This window comes from Notolepis coatsorum (assembly GCF_963971535.1).
Source record: "Notolepis coatsorum genome assembly, chromosome: 5".
Classification (NCBI taxonomy): Eukaryota; Metazoa; Chordata; class Actinopteri; order Aulopiformes; family Paralepididae; genus Notolepis; species Notolepis coatsorum.
The window spans coordinates 156,544,150-156,571,478 of record NC_140169.1 but is presented as its reverse complement, the minus strand read 5'-3'; the positions used below and the strand labels follow the sequence as shown (position 1 = coordinate 156,571,478).

The following is a 27,329-nucleotide window of genomic DNA, read 5'->3' as shown; positions in this document are numbered from 1 at the left end:
CCTGTGTGTCAGACTCACTCCACACGCTAAAGACCTGGTCCACTTCCTGTGTGTCAGACTCACTCCACACGCTAAAGATCTGGTCCACATCCTGTGTGTCAGACTCACTCCACACGCTAAAGACCTGGTCCACATCCTGTGTGTCAGACTCACTGCACACGCTAAAGATCTGGTCCACATCCTGTGTGTCAGACTCACTCCACATGCTAAAGACTTGGTCCACATCCTGTGTGTCAGACTCACTCCACACGCTAAAGACTTGGTCCACATCCTGTGCGTCAGACTAACTCCTCCCTAAAGACCTGGTCCACATCCTGTGTGTCAGACTAACCCCTCCCTAAAGACCTGGTCCACATCCTGTGTGTCAGACTCACTCCTCCCTAAAGACCTGGTCCACATCCTGTACGTCAGACTCACTCCACACGCTAAAGACCTGGTCCACTTCCTGTGTGTCAGACTCACTCCACACGCTAAAGACCTGGTCCACTTCCTGTGTGTCAGACTCACTCCACACGCTAAAGACCTGGTCCACTTTCTGTGCGTCAGACTCACTCCACATGCTAAAGACCTGGTCCACATCCTGTGTGTCAGACTCACTCCACACTAAAGACCTGGTCCACTTCCTGTGTGTCGGACTCACTCCACACACTAAATACCTGGTCCACTTCCTGTGTGTCAGACTCACTCCACATTAAAGATCTGGTCCACTTCCTGTGTGTCAGACTCACTCCACACTAAATACCTGGTCCACTTCCTGTGTGTCAGACTCACTCCACACGCTAAAGATCTGGTCCACATCCTGTGTGTCAGACTCACTCCACACGCTAAAGACCTGGTCCACTTCCTGTGTGTCAGACTCACTCCACACGCTAAAGACCTGGTCCACTTCCTGTGTGTCAGACTCACTCCACACGCTAAAGACCTGGTCCACTTTCTGTGCGTCAGACTCACTCCACATGCTAAAGACCTGGTCCACATCCTGTGTGTCAGACTCACTCCACACTAAAGACCTGGTCCACTTCCTGTGTGTCGGACTCACTCCACACACTAAATACCTGGTCCACTTCCTGTGTGTCAGACTCACTCCACATTAAAGATCTGGTCCACTTCCTGTGTGTCAGACTCACTCCACACTAAATACCTGGTCCACTTCCTGTGTGTCAGACTCACTCCACACGCTAAAGATCTGGTCCACATCCTGTGTGTCAGACTCACTCCACACGCTAAAGACCTGGTCCACTTCCTGTGTGTCAGACTCACTCCACACGCTAAAGACCTGGGCCCTCATGCATCAATGTGGACGTAGAACTTGACCTACTTCCACACGTAAGCACGGAATGTAGAACTAGCGCACGCACAGGGAAGTCGGCATTCATCACACGTGCGTACGCAGGCTCTATGGTCCTCCGTGTTGATGAATACCACTTTGTTCTACCGTCAATGCTCGTGCATGATTATCCATATATGGTCATGAAAATGAGGAAACACCCCCCATGGGATGTGAAATAATGGACGGACCCGAGCGGAACCCTGAGAAACTCCACGGAGAATTCACTGCTGTCGAACCAAGAAGACACTATCGCGTATTGTGTGATAAATAAAAGGCGGATTTGTAAACGGTGATGTCAGATATCAACGGCTCCCTAAGACCATTGCTGCAATTCTGCCTGGACAGCTCAAAATACTAATAAAGACCGTTCGTCGACCACTGTTTGGCGTTGGTTGTGTGTCATTATAACCGTGCTTGTAATATGAATGCCTTTATTAGTTGTGTTCGATTGGCTATATGATTTTTAGATGCATCTATTTTGTTGTCGGCTAATAAAGACCGCGCTGGAATATGACTGCCTTTTCCCGTGTTGTTTGATTAATACCCCAGGGATTAAAGTTCTCCTCAATTTTATTCCAAATCGCGATGGATCTCCCGTCAATTTTCTACCTGCTGCATATGATTTCTAGAGGCATACTACAATCTATTTTGATGTCAGTATTGGGTAGCCTATATAAACAATATAATACGAGAGCATATACAAGAACAATGAATCTCACTGCATGTATGATAGCCTGCCTTTCAATACATGAACTTGAATCCCATCATATACATAGTCTGTCCACTATAGTGTCATTGCAATGCGTTTTCTATTCTTTCTTATACAGTAAAAAGGGGGAAGAACACTATGTTAATATGACTTGTATTCTGCTTACAGCTTCGAAGTTCCACTTGTTTCGTTTAACGTAAAGCCTTTTAAATATAATCAAAACGTTCCCGTGTTTCTGCGGTCTGCGCAGAATAATAACGAGTTGAGCTTTATGATTTATGATGAATTGAAAATGGGGGACCCTGATGTAAACAAGACGAAAGTTGGTCTGCATCCCCAATTAACAATTGTATGTACTGAGCTGTACTGTACTGTACCCATTCTGCAATCTGTTAATAAACTTTTCAATCAATCAATCAATCAAGCTACGCGGAGCGCAGTCAGTCAGTAGCCTACACCCCGTATATTCCGATAACGCTATATAAACCATGCTGCATTCATTCTGAGAGAAAGATCTATTATTCCAAATGCTATTTATAGGGTTTTGACCATAATTACACTACTGTTGCTATTCTACAATGAACTATAATGAATTATACAACGGCATGCAAATTTCTCGATTCTGATTGGCCATTAACACGTCTTTATTGGCAACAATCCACGCTGCTGGCCCAGGACCCGCCCACAACCGACCCACATCACATCACTCCGCCGGATCACAAGAAGGTGGCCAATAATCTTTACAAATGGATATGTTAATGGCGACTAAACGACTAAATATCAAGCGATTCTGTCAAGGGGAATGTGTTAGCCCTTTAAACAATGTTGGATGATGTAATTGATGGGTCTTGAGTCAATCTAGAACAAAAGAAAAATCGCGGATTGTTTGATTGATTAATTGATAGATTTAAATTTCTACTTCCTCCCCACTGACTGCACTGCAGCGTTCACTCTCACTGTCCGACGCTGGCGTACCCACAAACACACACACACACACACACACACACACACACACACACACACACACACACACACACACTGTGACACACACACACACACACACGCACACACACACACACACACACACACACACACACACTCCTGTCTGCAACAGCAGGGGAGTCAGACTGAGAGAGAAGCAGCGCTGTTTTAAGTGAGCATGGTCTATTGAATTGATTGATTGGTTGATTGCTAATTTTATTACTGTACCCCTGGTTTCCAACTGGTTAAGTTTAGGCTAAAAGAAATAAATAAAAAAATAGGGCGAAGAAAACGTTTTTTTCCTATAGGGCAAAGAAAACGTTTTAATTTGTTTTACCTACTTTATATTCTGCATCTGGTAATAAAATTTTCAATCAATCATTCCAATAATACACAGTTGGATGTGTTAGTTGGTTGGATGCACTTCAAGCTGCTTCCACATGAGGCAACTTCTCTCAATCATTCCAATAATACAGTTGGATGTGTTAGTTTGGTTGGATGCACTTCAAGCTGCTTCCACATGGAGTTGTGGGAACTACTTTTTCTGGCGGATGGTTTTTTCAATAAATCTTCGATTAATGTGTGTTTATTGTATAGAAATAAGGTTGGATGAATCTGGCAGTTGTATAAAAGCTTTACACCACGTGCAGTCGTGGTTTGTGACCAATAAACCATGCCTAGGGGGGTCTAACGACCCTCGGCTGCGCCTCGGGCCTAACAACCACCCCTAGGCATGGTTTATTGGTCACAAACCACTCCTGCGTGTGATGTAATGCTTAACTACGGTTCGTACAGAACATGCCGGTGTTATTATGCACAGAAGCTCATTTCCTTGTTGTAATAATATATTCTACCACTGGGAGCTAGGTACGCCAGGTCTGACCTGTGCGTAGATGTAAGCACGAAGTCAAGTTCAAGTTGAAGTTGATGAATCCCACTCTTTGCTTAGAAATGATCGTACGCACAGGGTAAGCACAGATCTGTGCGTAGAACACGTTGATGCATGAGGGCCCTGGTCCACTTCCTGTGTGTCAGACTCACTCCACACGCTAAAGATCTGGTCCACATCCTGTGTGTCAGACTCACTCCACACGCTAAAGACCTGGGCCCTCATGTATCAACCTGACTTACGCACAGATATGTGCTTAAGCTGTGCGTACGACCATTCCTAAGCAAAGTGTGGGATTTATCTATTTGAACTTGTGCTTGACTTTGTGCGTATATTTAAGCACAGGTCGGACCATGCTTAGCTGACGCCCTGTGGTAGAATATGGGGACTGCAGACGGACGGCATAGATCAGTTGCATGCATTAGTTTCAACGCGGAAATAAGCTTGACTGACGTGTTCTGTATGACCCCCGTAATTCATTATAGTTCATTGTGAAATAGCGATATTAGTGTAATTATTGTCAAACCCTAAATAGCATGTGGAATAGGTCTTTCTCTCCGAATGAATGCAGGTTTATATATATAGCGTTATCGGGTGCACTGACTGCGCTCGCAGGAACTGTTTTCAGAGATAGCATCAGATAGGGATGAATGAATGAATGAGGGGCAGTCTAATTACAGAGAGAACATAATATTAACTAGAGTCCACTACCCGAGACACCTCCTTCATTTGTACCGCAATTTGGGACCCAAATTGGAGCTATAAGCTTAAAAGCTTTTCCGTGCTTATTTGAGAAGGTCCAGCTGCAGAGCCGGAGAGACAGACAGCAGAGAGACAGACAGATAGACACTGTTCCACAGTGTGTGTGTGTGACCACTAGTCTCCTAGTAGAGACCCCCCCCCCCTCTGGACCACCTCCCAGTAGAGACCCCCCCCTCTGGACCACCTCCTAGTAGAGACAAGTTTTCTGAAATGTATGTTTATATATGCAAATGAGGCACTTCCCCATTAAATATGTGGACATTTATGGATGCAATAAGGCAACATTAAGTAAAATAAACAACTAAATGTGTGTTATTGACGTTTTATTGTCACTAGTTTCATAGAAGACATGTTTAGGAAGCAAAATATAACAAAATCTCAAAATCAACAAAAAAAGTATATTTGCCTATTCACCTGCAGTGTCTCGCCTTAATCCTCATCTTCGTCTTCTTCCTAGAGAAGCCTCTACTAGGAGGTGGTCCAGAGGGGGGGGGGGGGGGGGGGGGCTGAGTCTCTACTATTAGACTAGTAGTCACACACGCGCATGCACGCACGCACACACACACACACACACACACACACACACACACACACACACACACACACACACACACACACACACACACACACACACACACACACACACACACACACTGTGGAACAGTGTCTGTCTGTCTGTCTGTCTCTCTGCTCAGTCTGCTGTCTGTCTCTCTGCTGTCTCTCTCAAAATAGTATAAGTGCTATCTTGGCCCTGAGAGTTGCTCTCCGGCTCTGCAGCTGGACCCTTCTCAAATCAGCACGAAAAAAGCTATATGCTTATAAAACGATTTAATATGCTAAACTTCGTTTTAAATTCTTTAATTCACTTTTGTTTATTTCATAAAGATTTTCCCGACATAATGCTACCTGCCCCGACCAGATCCGTGACTCTGTTGCGATACAGATGAATTATCTACTCAGAATAGTATTATAAAGTGGCTATCTTTTATGCTGTAGATCACTGCTGGTATGTGCGTGCAGAACCTTTATTTCAGCGGGGACTGTAGTATTTATTTGACGTTACTGTACAATATATGTGTATTAAAAGACGGAGCTGTCTTTTATTGTATTATAATAATTATTAATATTAAAAATAAATTAAGAAAGGCATTCTTATTCCAGCATGCATTAATGACACTAACGGGCAACGGCAAAACAGTGGTTAATGGTCTTTATTAGTGTTTGCGGTGTCCAGGCAGCAATGGTCTTTTAGGAAGTTAATAGATATAATATCCGACAGTGTACAACACCCTCGGCTTAGTCCACTTTTCCACATTTCATGGGGGTGGTCCATTACCGTATATGGTTAATCGGGGCGGTTCTGGTATGCAAATACGTGAAAGTGTGCACGAGCCTTGGCGTAGGACCAAGGTGATATTTATCATGACAGGTGTGCGTAGGACCTGTGTACGCACGTGTGATGAATCCCGTTTTTTTTGTGCGTGCACACATTCTAAGATCTGTGCTTAAGTATGGAAATAGAACATTTTCTACGTCACGTTGATGAATGAGGGCCCTGGTCCACATCCTGTGTGTCAGACTCACTCCACACGCTAAAGACCTGGGCCCTCATTCATCAATTTGTGCGTAGAACATTACCTATTTACACACGTAAGCACGGAATGTAGAACCAGTGTACGCACAGGGAAGTCGGGATTCATCACACTGTGCGTACGCAGGCTCTATGCTCCTCCGTAGAACTTTGTTCTACCGTCAATGCTCGTGCATGATTATCCATATATGGTCATGAAAGTGAGGAAACACCCCCCATGGGATGTGAAATAATGGACTGACCCGAGCGGAACTCTGAGAAACTCCACGGAGAATTCACTGCTGTCGAACCAAGAAGACACTATCGCGTATTATGGGATAAATAAAAGGCGGATTTGTAAACGGTGATGTCAGATATCAACGGCTCCCTAAGACCATTGCTGCAATTCTGCCTGGACAGCTCAAAATACTAATAAAGACCGTTCGTTGACCACTGTTTGGCGTTGGTTGTGTGTCATTATAACCGTGCTGTAATATGAATGCCTTTATTAGTTGTGTTCGATTGGCTATATGATTTTTAGAGGCATCTATTTTGTTGTCGGCTAATAAAGACCGCGCTGGAATATGACTGCCTTTTCCCGTGTTGTTTGATTAATACCCAGGGATTAAAGTTCTCCTCAATTTGATTCCAAATCGCGATGGATCTCCCGTCAATTTTCTACCTGCTGCATATGATTTCTAGAGGCATACTACAATCTATTTTGATGTCAGTATTGGGTAGCAATGAATCTCACTGTATGATGTAGCCTGCCTTTCAATACATGAACTTGAATTCCATCATGTTTGTGTGCGGGACTCACAAGGCTGTTGTCACAATGGGTGGTACCGGTACAGACAGTAATAATAACAGTCCACACAATATCACGATCCATGCCATAGCCTATGTTCTATTAGGACATGATCTGTGACGACAAATGTTCTGATATCATACTCTGACAGCATGCCTATGATCAACAAAAACGCGAACTTGAATCCCATCATATACATAGTCTGTCCACTATCTGGTGTCATTGCAATGCGTTTTCTATTCTTTCTTATACAGTAAAAAGGGGGAAGAACACTATATTCATATGACTTGTATTCTGCTTACAGCTTCGAAATTCCACTTGTTTCGTTTAACGTAAAGCCTTTTAAATATAATCAAAACGTTCCCGTGTTTCTGCGGTCTGCGCAAAATAATAACGAGTTGAGCTTTATGATTTATGATGAATTGAAAATGGGGGACCCTGATGTAAACAAGACGAAAGTTGGTCTGCATCCCCAATTAACAATTGTATGTACTGAGCTGTACTGTACTGTACCCATTCTGCAATCTGTTAATAAACTTTTCAATCAATCAATCAATCAAGCTACGCGGAGCGCAGTCAATCTACACCCCGTATATTCCGATAACGCTATATAAACCATGCTGCATTCATTCTGAGAGAAAGATCTATTATTCCAAATGCTATTTATAGGGTTTTGACCATAATTACACTACTGTTGCTATTTTACAATGAACTATAATGAACTACGGTTCGTACAGAACATGCCAGTGTTATTATGCACAGAAGCTCATTTCCTTGTTGTAATAATATATTCTACCACTTGGTGCCAGGTACGCCTGGTCTGACCTGTGCGTAGATGTAAGCACGGAGTCAAGTTCAAATCGAAATTGATGAATCCCACTCTTTGCTTAGAAATGATCGTACGCACAGGGTAAGCACAGATATGTGCATAGAACACGTTGATGAATGAGGGCCCTGGGCCCTCATTCATCAACGTGGACGTAGAACATGTTCTATTTCCACACGTAAGCACAGAATGTAGAATCAGTGCACGCACAGTAAAATCGGGATTCACCACACGTGCGTACGCAGGTTCTACGCACACCTGTCATGATGAATATGACTTTGATCCTACGTTTGAGCTTGTGCACTGTTTTAAGTATTTGCATACCAGAACCGCCCCGATTAACCATATACGGTAATGGAATACCCCCATGAAATGTGGAAAAATGGACTAAGCCGAGGGAAGAGTGTTATGAGAACGGTGATGTCGGATATGATATCTATTAACCATTGCTGCCTGGGCAGCGCAAACACTAATAAAGACCATTAACCACTGTTTTGCCGTTGCCCGTTAGTGTCATTAATGCATGCTGGAATAAGAATGCCTTTCTTAATTTATTTTTAATATTAATAATTATTATAATACAATAAAAGACAGCTCTGTCTTTTAATACACATATATTGTACAGTAACGTCAAATAAATACTACAGTCCCCGCTGAAATAAAGGTTCTGCACGCACATACCAGCAGTGATCTACAGCATAAAAGATAGCCACTTTATAATACTATTCTGAGTAGATAATCCATCTGTATCGCAACAGAGTCACGGATCTGGTCGGGGCAGGTATCATTATGTCGGGAAAATCCTTATGAAATAAACAAAAGTGAATTAAAGAATTTAAAAACAAAGTTTAGCATATTAAATTGTTTTATAAGCTTTCTGAGTAGATAATTCATCTGTATCGCAACAGAGTCACGGATCTGGTCGGGGCAGGTATCATTATGTCGGGAAAATCTTTATGAAATAAACAAAAGTGAATTAAGGAATTTAAAACGAAGTTTAGCATATTAAATCGTTTTATAAGCTTATAGCTTTTTTCGTGCTGATTTGAGAGGGTCCAGCTGCAGAGCCGGAGAGCAACTCTCAGGGCCAAGATAGCACTTATACTATTTTGAGAGAGACAGCAGAGAGACAGACAGCAGAGAGACAGACAGACAGACAGACAGACAGACAGACAGACAGACAGACAGACAGACAGACAGACAGACAGACAGACAGACAGACAGACAGACAGACAGACAGACAGACAGACAGACAGACAGACAGACAGACAGACAGACAGACAGACAGACAGACAGACAGACAGACAGACAGACAGACAGACAGACAGACAGACAGACAGACAGACAGACAGACAGACAGACAGACAGACAGACAGACAGACAGACAGACAGACAGACAGACAGACAGACAGAATATGTCAGAATATTAAATATGTCCACATATTTAATGGGGAAGTGCCTCATTTGCATATATAAACATACATTTCAGAAAACTTGTCTCTACTAGGAGGTGGTCCAGAGGGGGGGGGGGGGTCTCTACTGGGAGGTGGTCCAGAGGGGGGGGTCTCTACTAGGAGACTAGTGGTCACACACACACACTGTGGAACAGTGTCTATCTGTCTGTCTGTCTGTCTCTCTGCTGTCTGTCTCTCCGGCTCTGCAGCTGGACCTTCTCAAATAAGCACGGAAAAGCTTTTAAGCTCATAGCTCCAATTTGGGTCCCAAATTGCGGTACAAATGAAGGAGGTGTCTCGGGTAGTGGACTCTAGTTAATATTATGTTCTCTCTGCAATTAGACTGCCCCTCATTCATCCCTATCTGATGCTATCTCTGAAAACAGTTCCTGCGAGCGCAGTCAGTGCACCCCATAACGCTATATATATAAACCTGCATTCATTCGGAGAGAAAGACCTATTCCACATGCTATTTAGGGTTTGACAATAATTACACTAATATCGCTATTTCACAATGAACTATAATGAATTACGGGGGTCATACAGAACACGCGCCAGTGTCTTTATTTCCGCGTTGGAACGAATGCATGTACTGAGGAGCGCTTGTGCGTAGTAACGATATTCTACCACTGGGCGTCAGCTAAGTGTGCTCAGAGCTGTGCGTAGACATAAGCACAAAGTCAAGTTCAAGTTGAAATTGATGAATCCCATTCTTTGCTTAGAAATGATCGTACGCACAGGGTAAGCACAAATCTGTGCGTAAGACACGTTGATGAATGAGGGCCCTGGTCCACATCCTGTGTGTCAGACTCACTCCTCCCTAAAGACCTGGTCCACATCCTGTGCGTCAGACTAACTCCTCCCTAAAGACCTGGTCCACATCCTGTGCGTCAGACTAACTCCTCCCTAAAGACCTGGTCCACATCCTGTGTGTCAGACTCACTCCAACACTGTTTAGAGGGTCCGATTGACGTCCCAAAACGACACCGTGCAGCTTTAAGAGCCACCTTCACAGTGTGACGTGAAATGGAGCAGCACACGGTTCCCGCAGCTGAGTTGCAGACGTAGTTTCACACCGATGGAAACGCGTGAGGTTAGAGAGGAATGGAAAGCAGGTTACGTTTCAGGAAGAAACGATGAGAGCGGCGGAGAAGAAAAGACTGATGGACAGAAATCCACTGGAGAGCGCCGCTTCCTTCTTGCTTTTGCATCATGAGTCACATTTTTACTTCAGTCAAATCTTTACCTCAGCCAAATCTTTACCTCAGCCAAATTTTTACTTCAGCCAATTTTTACTTCAGCCAATTTTTACTTCAGTCAAATTTTTACTTCAGCCAAATCTTTACCTCAGCCAATTTTTACTTCAGTCAAATCTTTACTTCAGCCAATTTTTACTTCAGTCAAATCTTTACCTCAGCCAGATTTTTACTTCAGCCAAATTTTACTTCAGTCAAATTTTACTTTAGTAAAATTTTACTTCAGTCAAATTTTACTTCAGTCAAATTTTACTTCAGCCACATTTTACCTTAGCCAAATTTGACCTCAGCCAAATTTTACTTCAGTCAAATTTTACTTTAGTCAAATTTTACTTCAGTCAAATTTTACTTCAGCCAAATTTTACTTCAGCCACATTTTACCTCAGCCAAATTTTACCTCAGCCAAATTTTACTTCAGTCAAATTTTACTTTAGTCAAATTTTACTTCAGTCAAATTTTACTTCAGCCAAATTTTACTTCAGCCACATTTTACCTCAGCCAAATTTTACCTCAGCCAAATTTTACTTCAGTGAAATTTTACTTCAGCCAAATTTTACCTCAGCCACATTTTACTTTCCCCCTGTCCAACGGGGTTGTTCACCTGTGACCCCCGTTAAAGGGCCACGCAACCCACTTTTGGATATTTATCCATCAGTCGTGAAACACTGGGCTATTGGACAAGAGCTAATCATGAGACAAAAGCGAGGTTACTTGCTTAGATGCTGTCGATCTACAGTATGAGTGACGGACGTGACGGCAGAGGTTCAAACAGGGTCCCGCGTGGCCTGAGCATTATCCCAGGGGGTACGGAACGCTTTACTAGCCTCCAGTTTTGACTACTTAACTTCTGCATTCTGGACGTACCTGTACATCCTGTGCTCTGACCTCTTGCAAAGACAGGGCGACTAGTTAAAGGAAAAATTTGCTTAGCGTAAGATAGATACCAGTCTCCTCTCTGTGCGTTGAGTAGAAAGCTATCTGGCTGCACGTTAGCCTAGCTTAGCACAATGAATGGAAGCGGACATGACTGGGTAGCCTTCGGGAGAGGTGTTAGTTGGACAATGCCTAGGCTAACCGGTCATGTCCACTTCCATTCATTATGCTAAGCTAGGCTAATGTGCAGCCAGATAGCTTTCTACTGAACGCACAGAGAGGAAACTGGTATCTATCTTCTTGTCTCTCTCCGGAGAAGACGGTAAGCAAATTTTCCAAAATGTTGGAGTTTTCCTTTAAGTCAAGGAATATAGATAAAAGTATACGACTGTGTCGGTTACCTGCATGTCGATGAAGTTGGGCGCTGACTGCGTCCGCTGTAGGACCTCCAGGCTCTGTAGTAACCTGCTCAACTCGATGAGGTTGGATTGGCATCGCGTGAGTTCTGGAAATACACACACACACACACACACACACACACACACACACACACACACACACACACACACACACACACACACACACACACACACACACACACACACACACACACACACACACACACATACACACACACACACACACACACACACCCACACACACACACACATGTCATCCGTTACATACCATAATAGTCATAAATACAAGGATAGAACTATTCATGGTTCCCTTCCACCTTTTCTGGGAAACGTTCTGGACATTATGATTACATCGTTGCGAGGATATAATATAATAATATAGTGCTGTCAATCGATTAAAATATTTAATCGCGATTAATCGCATGATTGTCCATAGTTAACTCACGATTAATAGCAAATTAATAGCATTTTTCTTTATTTTTTTTGTATCTACCTTAAACAGATCTTTTTCAAGTTCCAAGTTTTAATACTCTTATCAACATGAGAGTCAACAAATGCTTGCTTTATGCAGCCATGATGATTTAACACAAAAGGATGACCCTCATGCATTGCAAATTTGCATCAAATTCAAAACAGAGTGATGCACAAAATAACTTAAAAGGAAATAATAATTTAAAACAATGAATAAAGTGTGCATGAAATAATAGGGGAAAGAAAACGTTAGGAACTTGTTACATTCACCCACACAAGGGCTGAGTAATCACACACCCCCCCCTCTCTCACACACTCTCCCAGCTCTCTTTCTCTCTTGCCCCTTCCTCATCTCTCTCACCCCCTCTCTCTCTATATATATATCTCACACACACACACACACACACACACACACACACACACACACACACACACACACACACACACACACACACACACACACACACACACACACACACACACACACACACACACACACACACACACACACACACACACACACACACACACACACACACACACACACACACACACACACACACACACACACACACACTTACCTTCTGCACACTTGTCCATCTCCTCAGACTCCTGAAGCCACGCGGCCACCTTGCTCTGCCCGTTGCTGTAGGAGGCTGGGAGGGTTAGGGTCAGACTGCTGGGCTGGGCCTGCTGACAGAGGGGGGTCAGGGGTCAGGGGGGTCAAATCACTCTCTATCTTCCTGTTTTCTTCTGTAGGGCATTTCTGATTTATTCCACAGGACAATGAAGAGTGATAGGTAGGGGGATGGGTACCGATTCCGGTACTTTTAAGGCTATTGGCCGAATCAGATCGATTCACGTGAGAACCACTGGTGCCACATTTCGGTAATAAAAAAAAATATATATTTACGTTTTGTTTGCCACGAAACCTATGAAGTTCACGTCAACGTTCACGCGCACAATACACGCTTACCTAGGATTTTACTTGATTCAACAACAACAAAGCAATGGCAAGCCGAAAACGGTCGCGAGTGTGGTTACTGGTTATGGGTTCAAATGTGGTACCCAACCCTAGTGACAGGAAATACTTGTGTGTGTAAATGGACTGCATTTATATAGCACTTATATCTAAATAACGCTATAGCTCATGAAATTCAAACTGTCAAACTGATCCGTTGCAGATCAAATATGAATGAAGATCCAACAATTGCACATCTTATTTTCTTGCCTAAAATGTTGTCATATTTCAGTCAACCGCTGAGGTGGAAAAAGAGGTAAGGAGTAATCCACTCCTTACCGGTCTCCCGGGAAAAAAACACGGAAAGACTCCAACTCATTCAGAATTCTGCAGCTAGGCTATTAACTAGTAACATTTAGAAGAGATTTTAAGGTCATCCTCCTACAAAGCACTAAATGGAACAGGACCAAGCTACATTGCCAATTCTCTTGTCAACTATGTGCCCCCAAGAACATAATTACGACTGGTTTATTCAAGGTTCCCAGCAACAGACAAAAGAAAATGAGGATGCCCCAAAGCTATGGAACACCCTGCCTATGGACATACTGTAGAGTCACTAAATATTTTCAAAAGTAAGCTAAAATCATACCTCTTCACCTTAGCCTTTTAATACACTCTGCCACTTAAGACTCATTACACCCACACTGTGATTATTGTACTGTAAATTAGAGCTGTTTTATTGAGCTACTTTATTGCACCGCTTTTATCCTGTCTATTTTATACTCTTTGTATGTCTGCACTTTATGCATTGCTTTTATTTAGTCAATTCTCTGCTAATTCTATGCCCGTCTATAAATGGTAAATGGCTGCTTTTTTATATAGCGCTTTTATCCAAAGAGCTTTACAATTAGTTCCTCACATTTGACCCATTCACTCACACATTCACACACCGACGGCAGAGGCAACCATGCAAGGTGCCAACCTGCTCATCGGGAGCAATTAGGGGTTAAGTGTCTTGCTTGAGGACACATCGACACGCTGCCCGGGAGGAGCGGGAATCGAACCAGGAACCTCCGGATTGCCAGACGACTGCTCTACCTCCCGAGCCACTGTCTATATTTATTGTCATTACATTTACATTACATATGTCTATTTAATGTCTACATTACTGCTGTGAATAACTTTGGGCTGCAATTATTGTATGAAAGGTGCTATACAAATAAAGTGTATTATTATTGTTGTTATTATTATTATTATTATTATTATTATTATTATTATTATTATTATTATTATTATTATTATTATTATTATTATTATTATTATTATTATTATTATTATTATTATTATTATTATTATTATTATTATTATTATTATTATTATTATTATTATTATTATTATTATTATTATTATTATTATTATTATTATTATTATTATTATTATTATTATTATTATTATTATTATTATTATTATTATTATTATTATTATTATTATTATTATTATTATTATTATTATTATTATTATTATTATTATTATTATTATTATTATTATTATTATTATTATTATTATTATTATTATTATTATTATTACTTGAGTAATTAATGCAAGTACTTGATCTGGGAGAACGTCACTCCTGCCCATCCCTAATAGAATAGAATAGAATAGAAATACTTTAATCATCCAGAAGGAAATTTTACACTACAAATCGCTCACAGTAAACATTTAGACATTTAGACAGAACAAGGTCACGAATGAGAATAACAAAACAAATTGCCTAAGAAAAAGAATAGAATAAGCATAAGAATAAGATAATATAATAATAGAGTACGGACCGGGATTCACATTTCGTATGTTATATATACATTCTAGTAAAAAGATATACAGAAGTATACAGTAAGTGTACAGTAAGTGTAATATTGTACAGTGTTGTTTTAAAAGTATAAGTCCAGGAAGATGGTAACTGTCACCCTGTGCTCAGTGATGCAGTGAGGCACAGTGATGCATTGTATACATAGACAGTATACCACAGCAGGTAGAATGAAGCGCTGGCGGTGAACCAAACATCCGTCACGGTACGCCTCGGCTAGAATCCTCTGTGCTCGCGTCAGGAAACGGAAAAAGCCTTTGATGTGTGGAGGTAATTCTCACGTCAGGGTGGCGGCTCTTTATTTATGGACCTCATCAGACTGGAGCCCAGCTGTTCTAGAACCTTCTCATCACATCAGGGAGAGATGCCCTGCAAAAAAAAAGTAGCACTTCGTATCGCGTTGGGGGTTGCCGTGGTGATGTGGAATTTCCCCATCACTCTCACTCAATCAATGACGCTTGATCTTGAGCTGTGTGATACTTTGATCTTTAACGTCATGCGGCCACATTGATCCGCTGTGTCTGTCCGAACAATAATAAATCAAAGGACAGTAATACCGTCCGAAACTGTCTTTACTCCCTCAACCCGGATTTTTCCCCAGCCAATCCCGGGATTAAAACCGGCAACCATCAGGTCATAACCTCGCTTCCCTAACCCACTGGTTCTACAACCTTTTTGTTGTTTGCAGCACCTAAAAACAGAGGCACATATTTCTCACATTTCTATATAATCTGTCTATGCCGGTTAGAGTAGCCTACCTTGTGTATACCGTTTACTCTTACTCATAGTATACATTCAGATTCAAATTCCTTATTGCCTATATTTATTGTAACATATAATATAACCAAGACCCTCATCTGCACCTTTGTTTATATTGTTTATTTTTCTCATATTTTTATATTCAGATCAACTTTGATTGCCTATATTTATGTCTTTCTACTACTATCCCCTCCCCCCCCTCCCATGCCTGAATTTCCCCAAGGGGATCAATTAAAGACCGTCAGTAGTGTGCAGTGATGGGAATAACGGCGCTATAAGTAATGGCCAGGCATGCGTTGTTCATGGCACGGGGTACCACTCAGTGGTACCTCACTGAGTATTAAAGATTTGAGCAGAAGCGCGTGCACGCACATGCACGCGCTCGCGAGAACGCGCTGCGCTCGGCTCGGATCGTTGTGTTTACCTGCGGCGCTACCTCGCATTATCATAACAATAGCCGCTATAGGCTGGTGTCTTCAACCAGTCTGGGACTCTTTGTTCAACCCCCCACCCACCACCACTCACCCCCGGACAACAACACACTCTGCAAACAGCAGCAACCCGGGACATTCCATATCTACATCACAAACTTCGGGACTGAGTAGATAATTAATTAATCTTCTCTTTATTTTTATTATTTATATTAAAACTGAATCAAACCATAAACAAGGTTGCCTGTTGGGATGTTAGATCCTAATGTGAAAAACTGATTTTATATGTCTGCACTTTATGTGCTCATTTTATGCCTGTCTTAATTCTGTTGTGAAGCACTTTGAGCTGCAGTTTCTGTATGAAAGGCTATACAAACAAAGTGTATTATTGTGCGCGAGGGAACATATGCGCATGCGCGCGGGGCCGCGCGTGCGTGTGCGCGCGCGCGTGCGCGCGGCGTCATTATCCTGCGTGGCGGCTCAGCCCATAATAACAACGCAACGCTGGTAATGGCGTTACTAACGGCATTCGTTTTTTCAGTAACGAGTAATCCAATCTTAATAACGCCGTTAGCGTTACTGCAAAAAAATGCGGCGCGTTACTATGAATTAACCTGTTTCTTTCATCAGACAGATCTCTGCGCCGAGAGGCAATAATATGTTCTTCCTTGTTTAGTGGGCAGTGCGCGAGCCAAGCATACATGCTGACGATTGGCTGAGGTTGAATAAAATGTCATGGTAAGCCAATCAGAGGTGGAGGTGGGCGGGTGTCTAAAGCATCCAGAGTCTGACACACAGCGCGACAAGACAAGCGATCACTGATCAGTCAGCATGAGACCGCGGTCCGTGTAGTGTACGTTTTGAGCCCAAATAATCCAAAACGAATCCAACGAACAACACAAGCGACTCAGTCAACATGAGACCGCGGGTCCATGAGCGTTTTGTGTTCACTCTTTGCAGCGCAGGGCACTGAGTGGCTCTACTGCAGTGCCGACAGCCTTATCAACAGTGCTGCACTTCCTGGTTTAATAGCACAGGCTTCAGGTGCTCAGAGATATATATATCTCTGTATGTCATGCATGTCTTAAATGTCATGATTAGATTAGTTTAGATGATTCGATTAGATTCTTATATCTGTATGTTGTGTATGTCATTGATTGATTGATTGATTGAAAAGTTTATTAACAGATTGCAGAATGGGTACAGTACAGTACAGCTCAATACATACAATTGTTAAGGGGATGCAGACCAGAGAAAGACTTTCGTCATAAATGTCATGAATTGAAAATGGGGGACCCTGATGTAAACAAGACGAAACTCTTTCTCTGGTCTGCATCCCCTTAACAATTGTGTGTATTGAGCTGTACTGTATTGTACCCATTCTGCAATCTGTTAATAACATTTTCAATCAATCCATTCTTTGTGGATCTAGCCCAGTATCTCCGAACACAGCTGGGTTCCGTCAGTGTTGCCCACCTCATTATTATTCATGCCCCCTCTGCTTGGTCACACACGGTGCACAGAGAGGCAGGACCAGATATGGGCAGACCTGAAATTGTGTGTCTTCATGGTAAGTGCCTCAACCCACCGAGCCACCTTTTCTTTTTTTTAAAACCAATTATCCCATTCAGAAAATCTGAATCGAGCAGCGCCGAAACGGGTAGAATTCATCAGTGTCAAATTATTTTTGAAACTGTAATGTCGTCGCCATCTGTAATGGGAAATATTAAAGGACTAAACGATGAGCCGTTTACAAATCATTCTGAGTCATTATTAATAATAAGAAAGTTTATTTCACCGTGGCCACAATGAAAGGACAGTCCATAGTCAGAGACAACATGTTAACACATTAGCGTCTGGCCATAGACTGACCAAGAGCTCTAGTCAGACGTAATTAAATACACAGTTGTCAGACGTAACATAATATATCAGATATGATGACGAAGGTAAACAAAAATGGTTCTCAGTCACTGGAAGCAACAACAACTTTGTTATGACTGGGGAGATGTCAGTACTTTGGAGTCTTCTTAAAGAGACACACACATTAACCAGTCAAGCTGGTCACCCTGAAAGTCAAGCTGTATAACATGATATCTCAACACAGATCTATAAGGACATGATAATATATTCCACAACAACACATATATAATATATGAATGAATGAAAACGTTTATTTAAAATGGACACCACAGCTACATTGGACCAGCCACAGTGGACAGACCAGATGTGTTGTTTTGTGTGTTTATAGCACAAGTGCTAGTTTTCAACACTAGTCCATTGAGGCTTTTCTAAAAGATATAATAAAATGAACAGTAAAATCAGAACAAATAGTTACCAGAGCAAGAGTCCATGATCAAAACAACAAAACCAGTCCGCGTCTACATATGTGAGCACTGCTGCTTTGATTTCAGCCATACCTTGAGTCCTCTGCTGAAGACGTTGGCATTGGACTCCAGTTTTAAGCAGAGAGTTATTACCTTAAGAAACGAGACCAGTCCCCGACGACGTCAATAGGAGCGATTCGATATCGTAAATATAAACGGTCGTCAAAATGAAGACTGCGTTTCTCCTGCTTCCTGTTGCAGAGTGTCCTTTCCTGCTACCGAACGGCGAAGTTCACGTCTTGTATTAGGAGGTCTGCTTATAATTGCTTATTTCAACAACGCACCCGGTCATTAATAGAGAATCGTTTTTATTTTGAATACAGGTCACTATTAGAGGATTTACGGTACATACAGGGCCGCCTCAGGGGGTGTGCGAGCAGTGCGGTCGCACAGGGCCTCGCGGGAAGGGGGGCCTCGCACAATTATTAAAGTTTTTTTATATTATTATTTTTTATTATTATTATTATATATATTTTTTTGCGAGGCCCCCCTTCCCGCGAGGCCCTTTTTCATCACAGACCTAAAATCTAGTTTTGCTTATATGCTTATATATTTCACATTAGACACGTTTGTAGAATGTGTCTGACTTGTTCCTGGCTCTGCGGCTCTGCAGATACACTATTGGAGCTCTGGGGCTCTGCAGCAGACATACTATTGGTTTCAACGAAGGGAGGGGTTACATGTGTACAGTCGGCCGGCGTGCGTCAGCTGCGTCTGACTATTTTGCGCGTGCAGCATCGGAGGTTATGCCAGCCAAGACAAAGAGGACGGTCGTTCGGCAGATGGACTGAAGATGAAAGTTGTTGCATGTTAGAAAGTTCAGTCAGGCTAGCCATGTCGGCTTAGCTAAAGGCAGGGACAGCTAGTTAGCTTTAGCTACGTTATAATATCGAGTGCTAACGTGTGGTTCAGTCGGGATAGCCATGTCGGCTAGTAGCTTAGCTAAAGGCTAACTAGCGTTAGCTAACCTAGAGAGAGCGTGTGCAGCATTGTTATGCCAAGATAAAGAGGACGGTCGTTCGGCAGATGAACTTCGTCAACTCCACGCGGTTGTCTCCATCCTCTTGGACGTTTGGTGAGTTTTTAATGCACTCTATTCTATTCCCGCCGTGGAGATATCTCTCTCTCTCTCTCTCTTGGGCCGGCTAGCTATCGTGGCTAAGGTTATGTTGGCTAACGTTATGTGGAGCCAGCGGGCCGGCTAGCTATCGTAGCTGACGTTCTGTTGGACCAGCGGGCCGGCTAGCTATCGTAGCTAACCTTATGTTGAGCTAGCTATCGTAGCTAATGTTATGTTGAGCTAGCGGGCCGGCTAACTATCGTAGCCAAAGTTATGTTGAGCTAGCGGGCCGGCTAGCTGTCGTAGACGTTATGTTGAGCCAAGCGGGCCGGCTAGCTATCGTAGCTAACGTTATATTGAGCCAAGCGGGCCGGCTAGCTGTCGTAGCTAACGTTATATTGAGCCAAGCGGGCCGGCTAGCTGTCGTAGCTAACGTTATATTGAGCCAAGCGAGCCGGCTAGCTGTCGTAGCTAACGTTCTGTCGAGCTAGCGTCAGTACCTGGCCACTCTATTTGCAGTTAGCCTATTTAGCTGATGTCGGCCGTTGGCTCCTTGCTACTTTGTTTTCTCTGGTATAGACCCTCTTCTCTTTGGATTTAAGTGTTGATCTTTGTCCTTTTGGATCTATGTATATTCATGTTGCCTTTGTGAAGTTATCTTTTCCTTCTGTTTTGTTCTTCCATTAAAAGTTGAATATCCTTTAGGGGCTCATAGCTAAAGCCAGGGACAGCTAGTTAGCTTTAGCTACGTTATAATATCGAGTGCTAACGTGTGGTTCAGTCGGGATAGCCATGTCAGCTAGTAGCTTAGCTAAAGGCTAACTAGCGTTAGCTAACCTAGAGAGAGCGTGTGCAGCATTGTTATGCCAAGATAAAGAGGACGGTCGTTCAGCAGATGAACTTCGTCAACTCCACGCGGTTGTCTCCATACTCTTGGACGTTTGGTGAGTTTTTAATGCACTCTATTCTATTCCCGCCGTGGAGATATCTCTCTCTCTCTCTCTCTTGGGCCGGCTAGCTATCGTGGCTAAGGTTATGTTGGCTAACGTTATGTGGAGCCAGCGGGCCGGCTAGCTATCGTAGCTGACGTTCTGTTGGACCAGCGGGCCGGCTAGCTATCGTAGCTAACCTTATGTTGAGCTAGCGGGCCGGCTAGCTATCGTAGCTAATGTTATGTTGAGCTAGCGGGCCGGCTAACTATCGTAGCCAAAGTTATGTTGAGCTAGCGGGCCGGCTAGCTGTCGTAGACGTTATGTTGAGCCAAGTGGGCCGGCTAGCTATCGTAGCTAACGTTATATTGAGCCAAGCGGGCCGGCTAGCTGTCGTAGCTAACGTTATATTTAGCCAAGCGGGCCGGCTAGCTGTCGTAGCTAACGTTATATTGAGCCAAGCGGGCCGGCTAGCTGTCGTAGCTAACGTTCTGTCGAGCTAGCGTCAGTACCTGGCCACTCTATTTGCAGTTAGCCTATTTAGCTGATGTCGGCCGTTGGCTCCTTGCTACTTTGTTTTCTCTGGTATAGACCCTCTTCTCTTTGGATTTAAGTGTTGATCTTTGTCCTTTTGGATCTATGTATATTCATGTTGCCTTTGTGAAGTTATCTTTTCCTTCTGTTTTGTTCTTCCATTAAAAGTTGAATATCCTTTAGGGGCTCATCTTAGCTGTCTTGCTTATCTCTCTCTCTCTCTCTCTCTCTGTCTGGACCACAGACCCATCTCTCTCTCTCTCTCTCTCTCTCTCTCTCTCTCTCTCTCTCTCTCTCTCTCTCTCTCTCTGTCTGGACCACAGACTCATCTGTCTCTCTCTGGACCACAGACTCTCTCTGTCTGGATCATCACAGACTCTCTCTCTCTCTGTCTCTCTCTCTCTCTCTCTCTCTCTCTCTCTCTCTCTCTCTCTCTCTCTCTCTCTCTCTCTCTCTGAGCATTGCATTGCTTATAGTTGTCAATTGTGTCGGTCAGTTCATTGCAATTTTTCCTTCAGTCACATTTAGTTTTATCCTGCACCTGGCCTAAAACAGGTTGGATGTGCACACAGCTGCTCTGTGTAGCAGAGCAACCATACCTGAAGCCTTGTAAACAAAGACATCAACACTAGAGTGTGTACTTCTATCTACACAGTACAGCCAAAGCATTCCCATTGCTAGGCAAAAACTCCACCTGTTTTCTACACTGCTTCTTCCCTTGCTGTATTTTCTGCATTACTGCCACTTGTACATGTGTGTTGTGGAGAAATTTGTACAGTGTTACAAAGCGATAACACTGTATATTGACTGTAGAACAGGAGCTCTCTCTCTCTCTCTCTCTCTCTCTCTCTCTCTCTCTCTCTCTCTCTCTCTCTCTCTCTCTCTCGCTATATGTTGACTGTATCATGCCCAGCCTCGGGCAGCGCTATTATTTAAGAATATGTTGACTGTATGAATTTTTTTTAATTTTAAATTTTTTTAACCTTTAGGGGGGGGGGGGGGGGGGGCCTCGCGTTTAAATCTTGCACAGGGCCTCGCATTTCTCCCAGGCGGCCCTGGGTACATATATACAATATACTATACAGAGTAAAATGAGTATCAGTGAGGTAGAATGCGGAGGTACAACACTTGGGGTAGTGTGCAAATAAGGTATGGATGTGGTGCAAATCTCTTTAATAATAGATAAATATAAAGTGTCTAAAGTGAATAAAGTGAGTAAAGTGAGTGTTAAGGTGAGTGTTTGTCTAAAGTGAGTGTCTACATGTGGATGTGTGTGTGTGCAGTGAGTGTAGATGATGGGATGTTACATAGTGCCGTTGTCATTGAGCATCCTGATGGCCCGGGGGATAGAAGCTCCTTCTGAGTCTCTCTGTGCCGGCCATGAGGCTCCGGTAGCGCTTGCCTGACCGCAGCAGTTCAAAGAGGCAGTTGTTTGGTCCAAGTTAATATTCTGCACACATACAGTACAGTACCTGCTTTAAGTGAAATAATAAACACGGCGGACAGGTCGGTACAGTAGGTGTACAGGTGACAGGTCTAGATAGTCAAGGTCCCTGATGACGGCTGAGAAAATCCCATCTGATCCAAATCATCCCGTTCTGGGAGTTTTATCTCCTCTTTTTCCCCCCTTCCAGTGTTCAAGAAAAACAGGTTCCGATAATCCTTCCAACTCTCCACTACTGTATATACTACCTCCTGAATAAATAACAGCCCGCCGCTCACCCCGGCAGTGACTTTGACGTAGTATATAATTACAAAATGGCTCCTTGAAACCTCCGAAACCACCACACTTCCACCGGGTTGCAATGTTATTTTCTTTCAACCGACCTTGGTGTGTTATACGTGTTCCTGCTCCACCGCCTCGTGTCGTCATGCACCGCGCTGCAAACCCGTTTACAACACCATGGTTTTAACTCACGCGGTGGACAGGCCACCAGATCAATGGCTGATACCTTTTAGCTGTGACTAGCGAGTCTAGCCAGTTCCATTAGCCACGCTGGCAGGTCGCCAAACTTGTCTTTACCGTTCTATTCTAATTACTAACACATCCAATTGGTTGGTGAGAATCATGGTTGGTTAAAGCTTGAGATTCTCCCCTCTGTTGCAGGGTTTAAAACCTCGATCTCCAACCTTTTGTCAATCAAGTTGTACGTGTTTTAATTGATTCGTTATCCTTGCTCTTTGCCTCACTCTTCCAACCTTGTCCAACGGTTGGAAGAGTATCAAACTTTAAAGTGCATCGAAGGGCGTTCCAAGAGTACGGAGCACTAAAAGAGAAGGCAGTTCTTCCAAAATGAGAACAAGCTCGGGGAACCTTAAAGGAACACGCCAACATTTTGGGAAATTAGCTTATTATCTTATCCAGAGAGAGACAAGAAGATAGATACCAGTTTCCTCTCTGTGCATTCAGATCTGGCTGCATTAGCCTAGCTTAGCACAATGAATGGAAGCGGACATGGCCGGTTAGCCTTCGGGAGAGGTGTTAGTTGGACAATGCTTAGGCTAACCGGGCATGTCCGCTTCCATTCATTGTGCTAAGCTAGGCTAACGTGCAGCCAGATAGCTTTCTACTGAACACACAGAGAGAAAACTGGTATCTATCTTCTTGTCTCTCTCTGGAGAAGATGATAAGCGCATTTCCCAAACTGTTGGCGTGTTCCTTTAAGCTTTGATCAGATCACTTGAGCGAGTTTGATAGAATCCAGAATCCAGAATCGTTGTAATGTAAGGGGGTTGCTTTGAAAATAAACAAATACCAACGTTTATTACGCCTCTGTCACCAGTAATAGATCTGAGGGCAGAATGATGCGTCTAAAGATGAGCAGAGGCAGCATGTCTACCTTGGGCTCGTATGCCGCGGTGGGGGCGGGCTGGGCGGAATCCATGATATCGGGGGGAGGAGGGGGGAAGGTCCGCATGGTGGCGTCCCGAGGCGACCGCACAATCTCATTCTGCCGGTACAGCCTGTGATGCCTCAGCTTGGAGACCCAGACATCAAAGACATCTTGGGACTTGACCTGTGAGGAGAGAGGGAGAGAGAGGGAGGGTGAGCGAGAGAGAGAGGGAGAGAGGGGGAGAGAGAGAGGGAGAGAGAGAGGGAGAGAGGGAGAGGGGGAGAGGGGGAGAGGGAGAGAGAGAGGGGGAGAGAGGGGGAGAGAGAGAGGGAGATAGAGAGAGGGAGGGAGAGAGGGTGGAGAGAGGGAGGGGGAAAGGGGGGAGGGAGAGAGAGGGAGGGAGAGAGAGATGGGGAGAAGGGGAGATAGAGAGGGAGGGAGAGAGGGGGGGGAGAGAGAGAGGGGGAAAGGGGGGAGGGGAGAGAGAGGGGGAGAGAGAGAGGGGGAGAGGAGGAGAGAGGGGGGGAGAGAGAGAGGAGGAGAGAGAGAGGGAAAGAGTTGGTTGCTGGTGTGGATTTCTGAACAAGATGGTGCTGAATGTTTGCGCTGAGTTTGCGCTGAATCGCAACTAGGGGGAGACTAAATCAATTGCGATAAGTAATTTGCTGTAATTTCCTGCAACTTAAAAAACATAATTTCTCTAAAATAGCAAACAAAAGGGTAAGTTCCAAATGAGTTATTTATTAAAGTACAGTGTGTACGGTTGCACAATAGTTTAACGTTAAACATGAAAACGCATACGCGTGCATGCATACACACACACACACACACACACACACACACACACACACACACACACACACACACACACACACACACACACACACACACACACACACACACACACACACACACACACACACACACACACACACACACACACACACACACACACACACACACACACACACACACACACACACACACACACACACGCACACACACACACACACACCCTACAGCAGTGCTTAGGGAAAGCCCTGTACTGTACACTAACATAGGAGCCGTGTAAAGGACGGTAGAAAACCAGCACGTAACTGGTGATAAACTGGGACCAGTCTGGCTACGCCCCCCCCCCCTTCTCACTGCTGCTTGCTGCCCTAATCCCTGACCGTATCACCCCCTTCTCTCTCCCTGGATCTATATCCCTGCCCACCAGGTGACCGTATCACCCCTTCTCTCTCCCTGGATCTATATCCCTGCCCACCAGGTGACCGTATCACCTCCCTCTCTCTCCCTGGATCTATATCCCTGCCCACCAGGTGACCGTATCACCTCCCTCTCTCTCCCTGGATCTATATCCCTGGTCACCAGGTGACCATATCACCCCCCCCCCCTCTCTCCCTGGATCTATATCCCTGCCCACCAGGTGACCATATCACCCCCCTCTCTCTCCCTGGATCTATATCCCTGGTCACCAGGTGACCATATCACCCCCCCCTCTCTCCCTGGATCTATATCCCTGCCCACCAGGTGACCGTATCACCCCCCTCTCTCTCCTGGATCTATATCCCTGGTCACCAGGTGACCGTATCATGCCCCTCTCTTTCCTGGATCTATATCCCTGGTCACCAGGTGACCGTATGACGCCCCTCTCTCCCTGGCCTCCAGCGACCTCATCCTCGTGTTGTAAATGTCCTATTTTCATATTTCAAATATTGATTTGAGTTCATTTTCAATTAACAAATATGTTAAAATTCAAACTCAAAATGTAATTTTTACCATTTTGCCTAAAGTTAATATTTACATTACAGGGCTTTCCCTGAACCATGGTATAGGGGCGCAGCGTCACTATGACCACGTGCCAGCGCCACCATGTGGTTAAAAACACAACAACATGTTTATTTATATATATACTCATTTATTTTTAAAATAATTTTTTCTCATTTTAAATTGTATATATATATATCAGGCACGTGCACACATATGGGTGAAGGGGTGCCCGGGCACCTGCCTTTTTCATTTTTCATTAGAAAGTGCCCTTTTTATGCCACTCTTTTTTTTTTTTTTTTTTTACTGTTCCTTGCACATATAGATATACTGCCCTGCCCTTCCAAATGAAAGATGTCACGATAGAATCTAAATATTAGGTAAAGAAAGAGAGAGAAATGCCACCCCTCTCGTAAATAATAGGTCCTTCCAGCCTGGAAGGACCTATTATTTACGCATAGCACGTGGGTGGGTGATGATGAGATGATGTAAACCGCGCAGGGCCAGCAGTACACTGAACACGAAATTGATATCCAGCTGTTGTTGAGCTCACACTCGAGTCGAGACCTCTTTTTTTACAGTTACTATTTCAACTAAAACAAAGCAAGAGTACACTTCATCAGGTAAGGTATTTGCCCAACAAAATAAAATGTCGGGTTTGCAGTGCACTGTATATTTCGGGCATGCATTGCCTTGTGAAGTGGCATTGCATTATCTCTTTACTTCATGCTTTATCACATTCTCATCTCACCGCCTCACTTGCAAGATGCGCGGCTCTCGTGAAACACGTCGCCATATCACCCCTCCCCAGCCCCTCCCTGTCTGCTGCTAGTGCTAGGAAAATCACGCAGCATACTCTCTATCTCTCTCTCTCTCTCTCTCTCTCTCTCTCTCTCTCTCTCTCTCTCTCTCTCTCTCTCTCTCTCTCTCTCTCTCTCTCTCTCTCTCTCTCTCTCTCTCTCCCTCTCTCGCTCTCTCTCTCTCTCTCTCTCTCTCTCTCTCTCTCTCTCTCTCTCTCTCTCTCTCTCTCTCTCTCTCTCTCTCTCTCTCTCTCTCTCTCTCTCTCTCTCTCTCTCTCAGTGCATGCTGGGAATGAGATTGGAGAGATTGGAGAGGTTGGAGGTTGGAGGTGTAGTGAGTTTTTTTCTATCTTTATCTGTCTATTTTGTTAATTTGTTTATGGGATATTGTATTATAAGTGTAGTGTTGGTTTGCTGTGTGTTTTGGTGTGTATAGGGTTAAGTGGGAGTGTTTTGTTTGTTTGGCCGCATCGGCCAGGCTGTGCTGCTGGATGACGTCAGACGCCAATATGGACTTTTCCAAAATTGGTAGAAAGCATGGTATTAAGATATCTGTTCCTAATGTATCAGTAGAGGACTGCAGTTTGGCAGTTGGAAGTATTGTTGGACATAAAAGCATTAAATCAGCTGCGAGAATGAATCAAGGAGTGGTGAT

The 27,329-nt window shown here is 43.7% G+C and overlaps 1 protein-coding gene across 1 annotated transcript in view; it reads right to left on the bottom strand.

Moving 5' to 3' along the window:
• The window catches only part of osbpl6 (oxysterol binding protein-like 6), a gene marked incomplete at its 3' end in the record, with an annotated part of 253,483 nt that overhangs the window by 122,520 nt on the left and 103,634 nt on the right, over window positions 1–27,329 (bottom strand). Inside the window, exons 5-7 of the mRNA XM_084314748.1 lie at window positions 24,111–24,287; window positions 12,930–13,041; window positions 11,860–11,963 (exon numbers count right to left, since the gene is read on the bottom strand). Coding sequence (XP_084170874.1) covers window positions 11,860–11,963; window positions 12,930–13,041; window positions 24,111–24,287 — 393 coding nt within the window. The remainder of the gene's footprint in view (window positions 1–11,859; window positions 11,964–12,929; window positions 13,042–24,110; window positions 24,288–27,329) is intronic.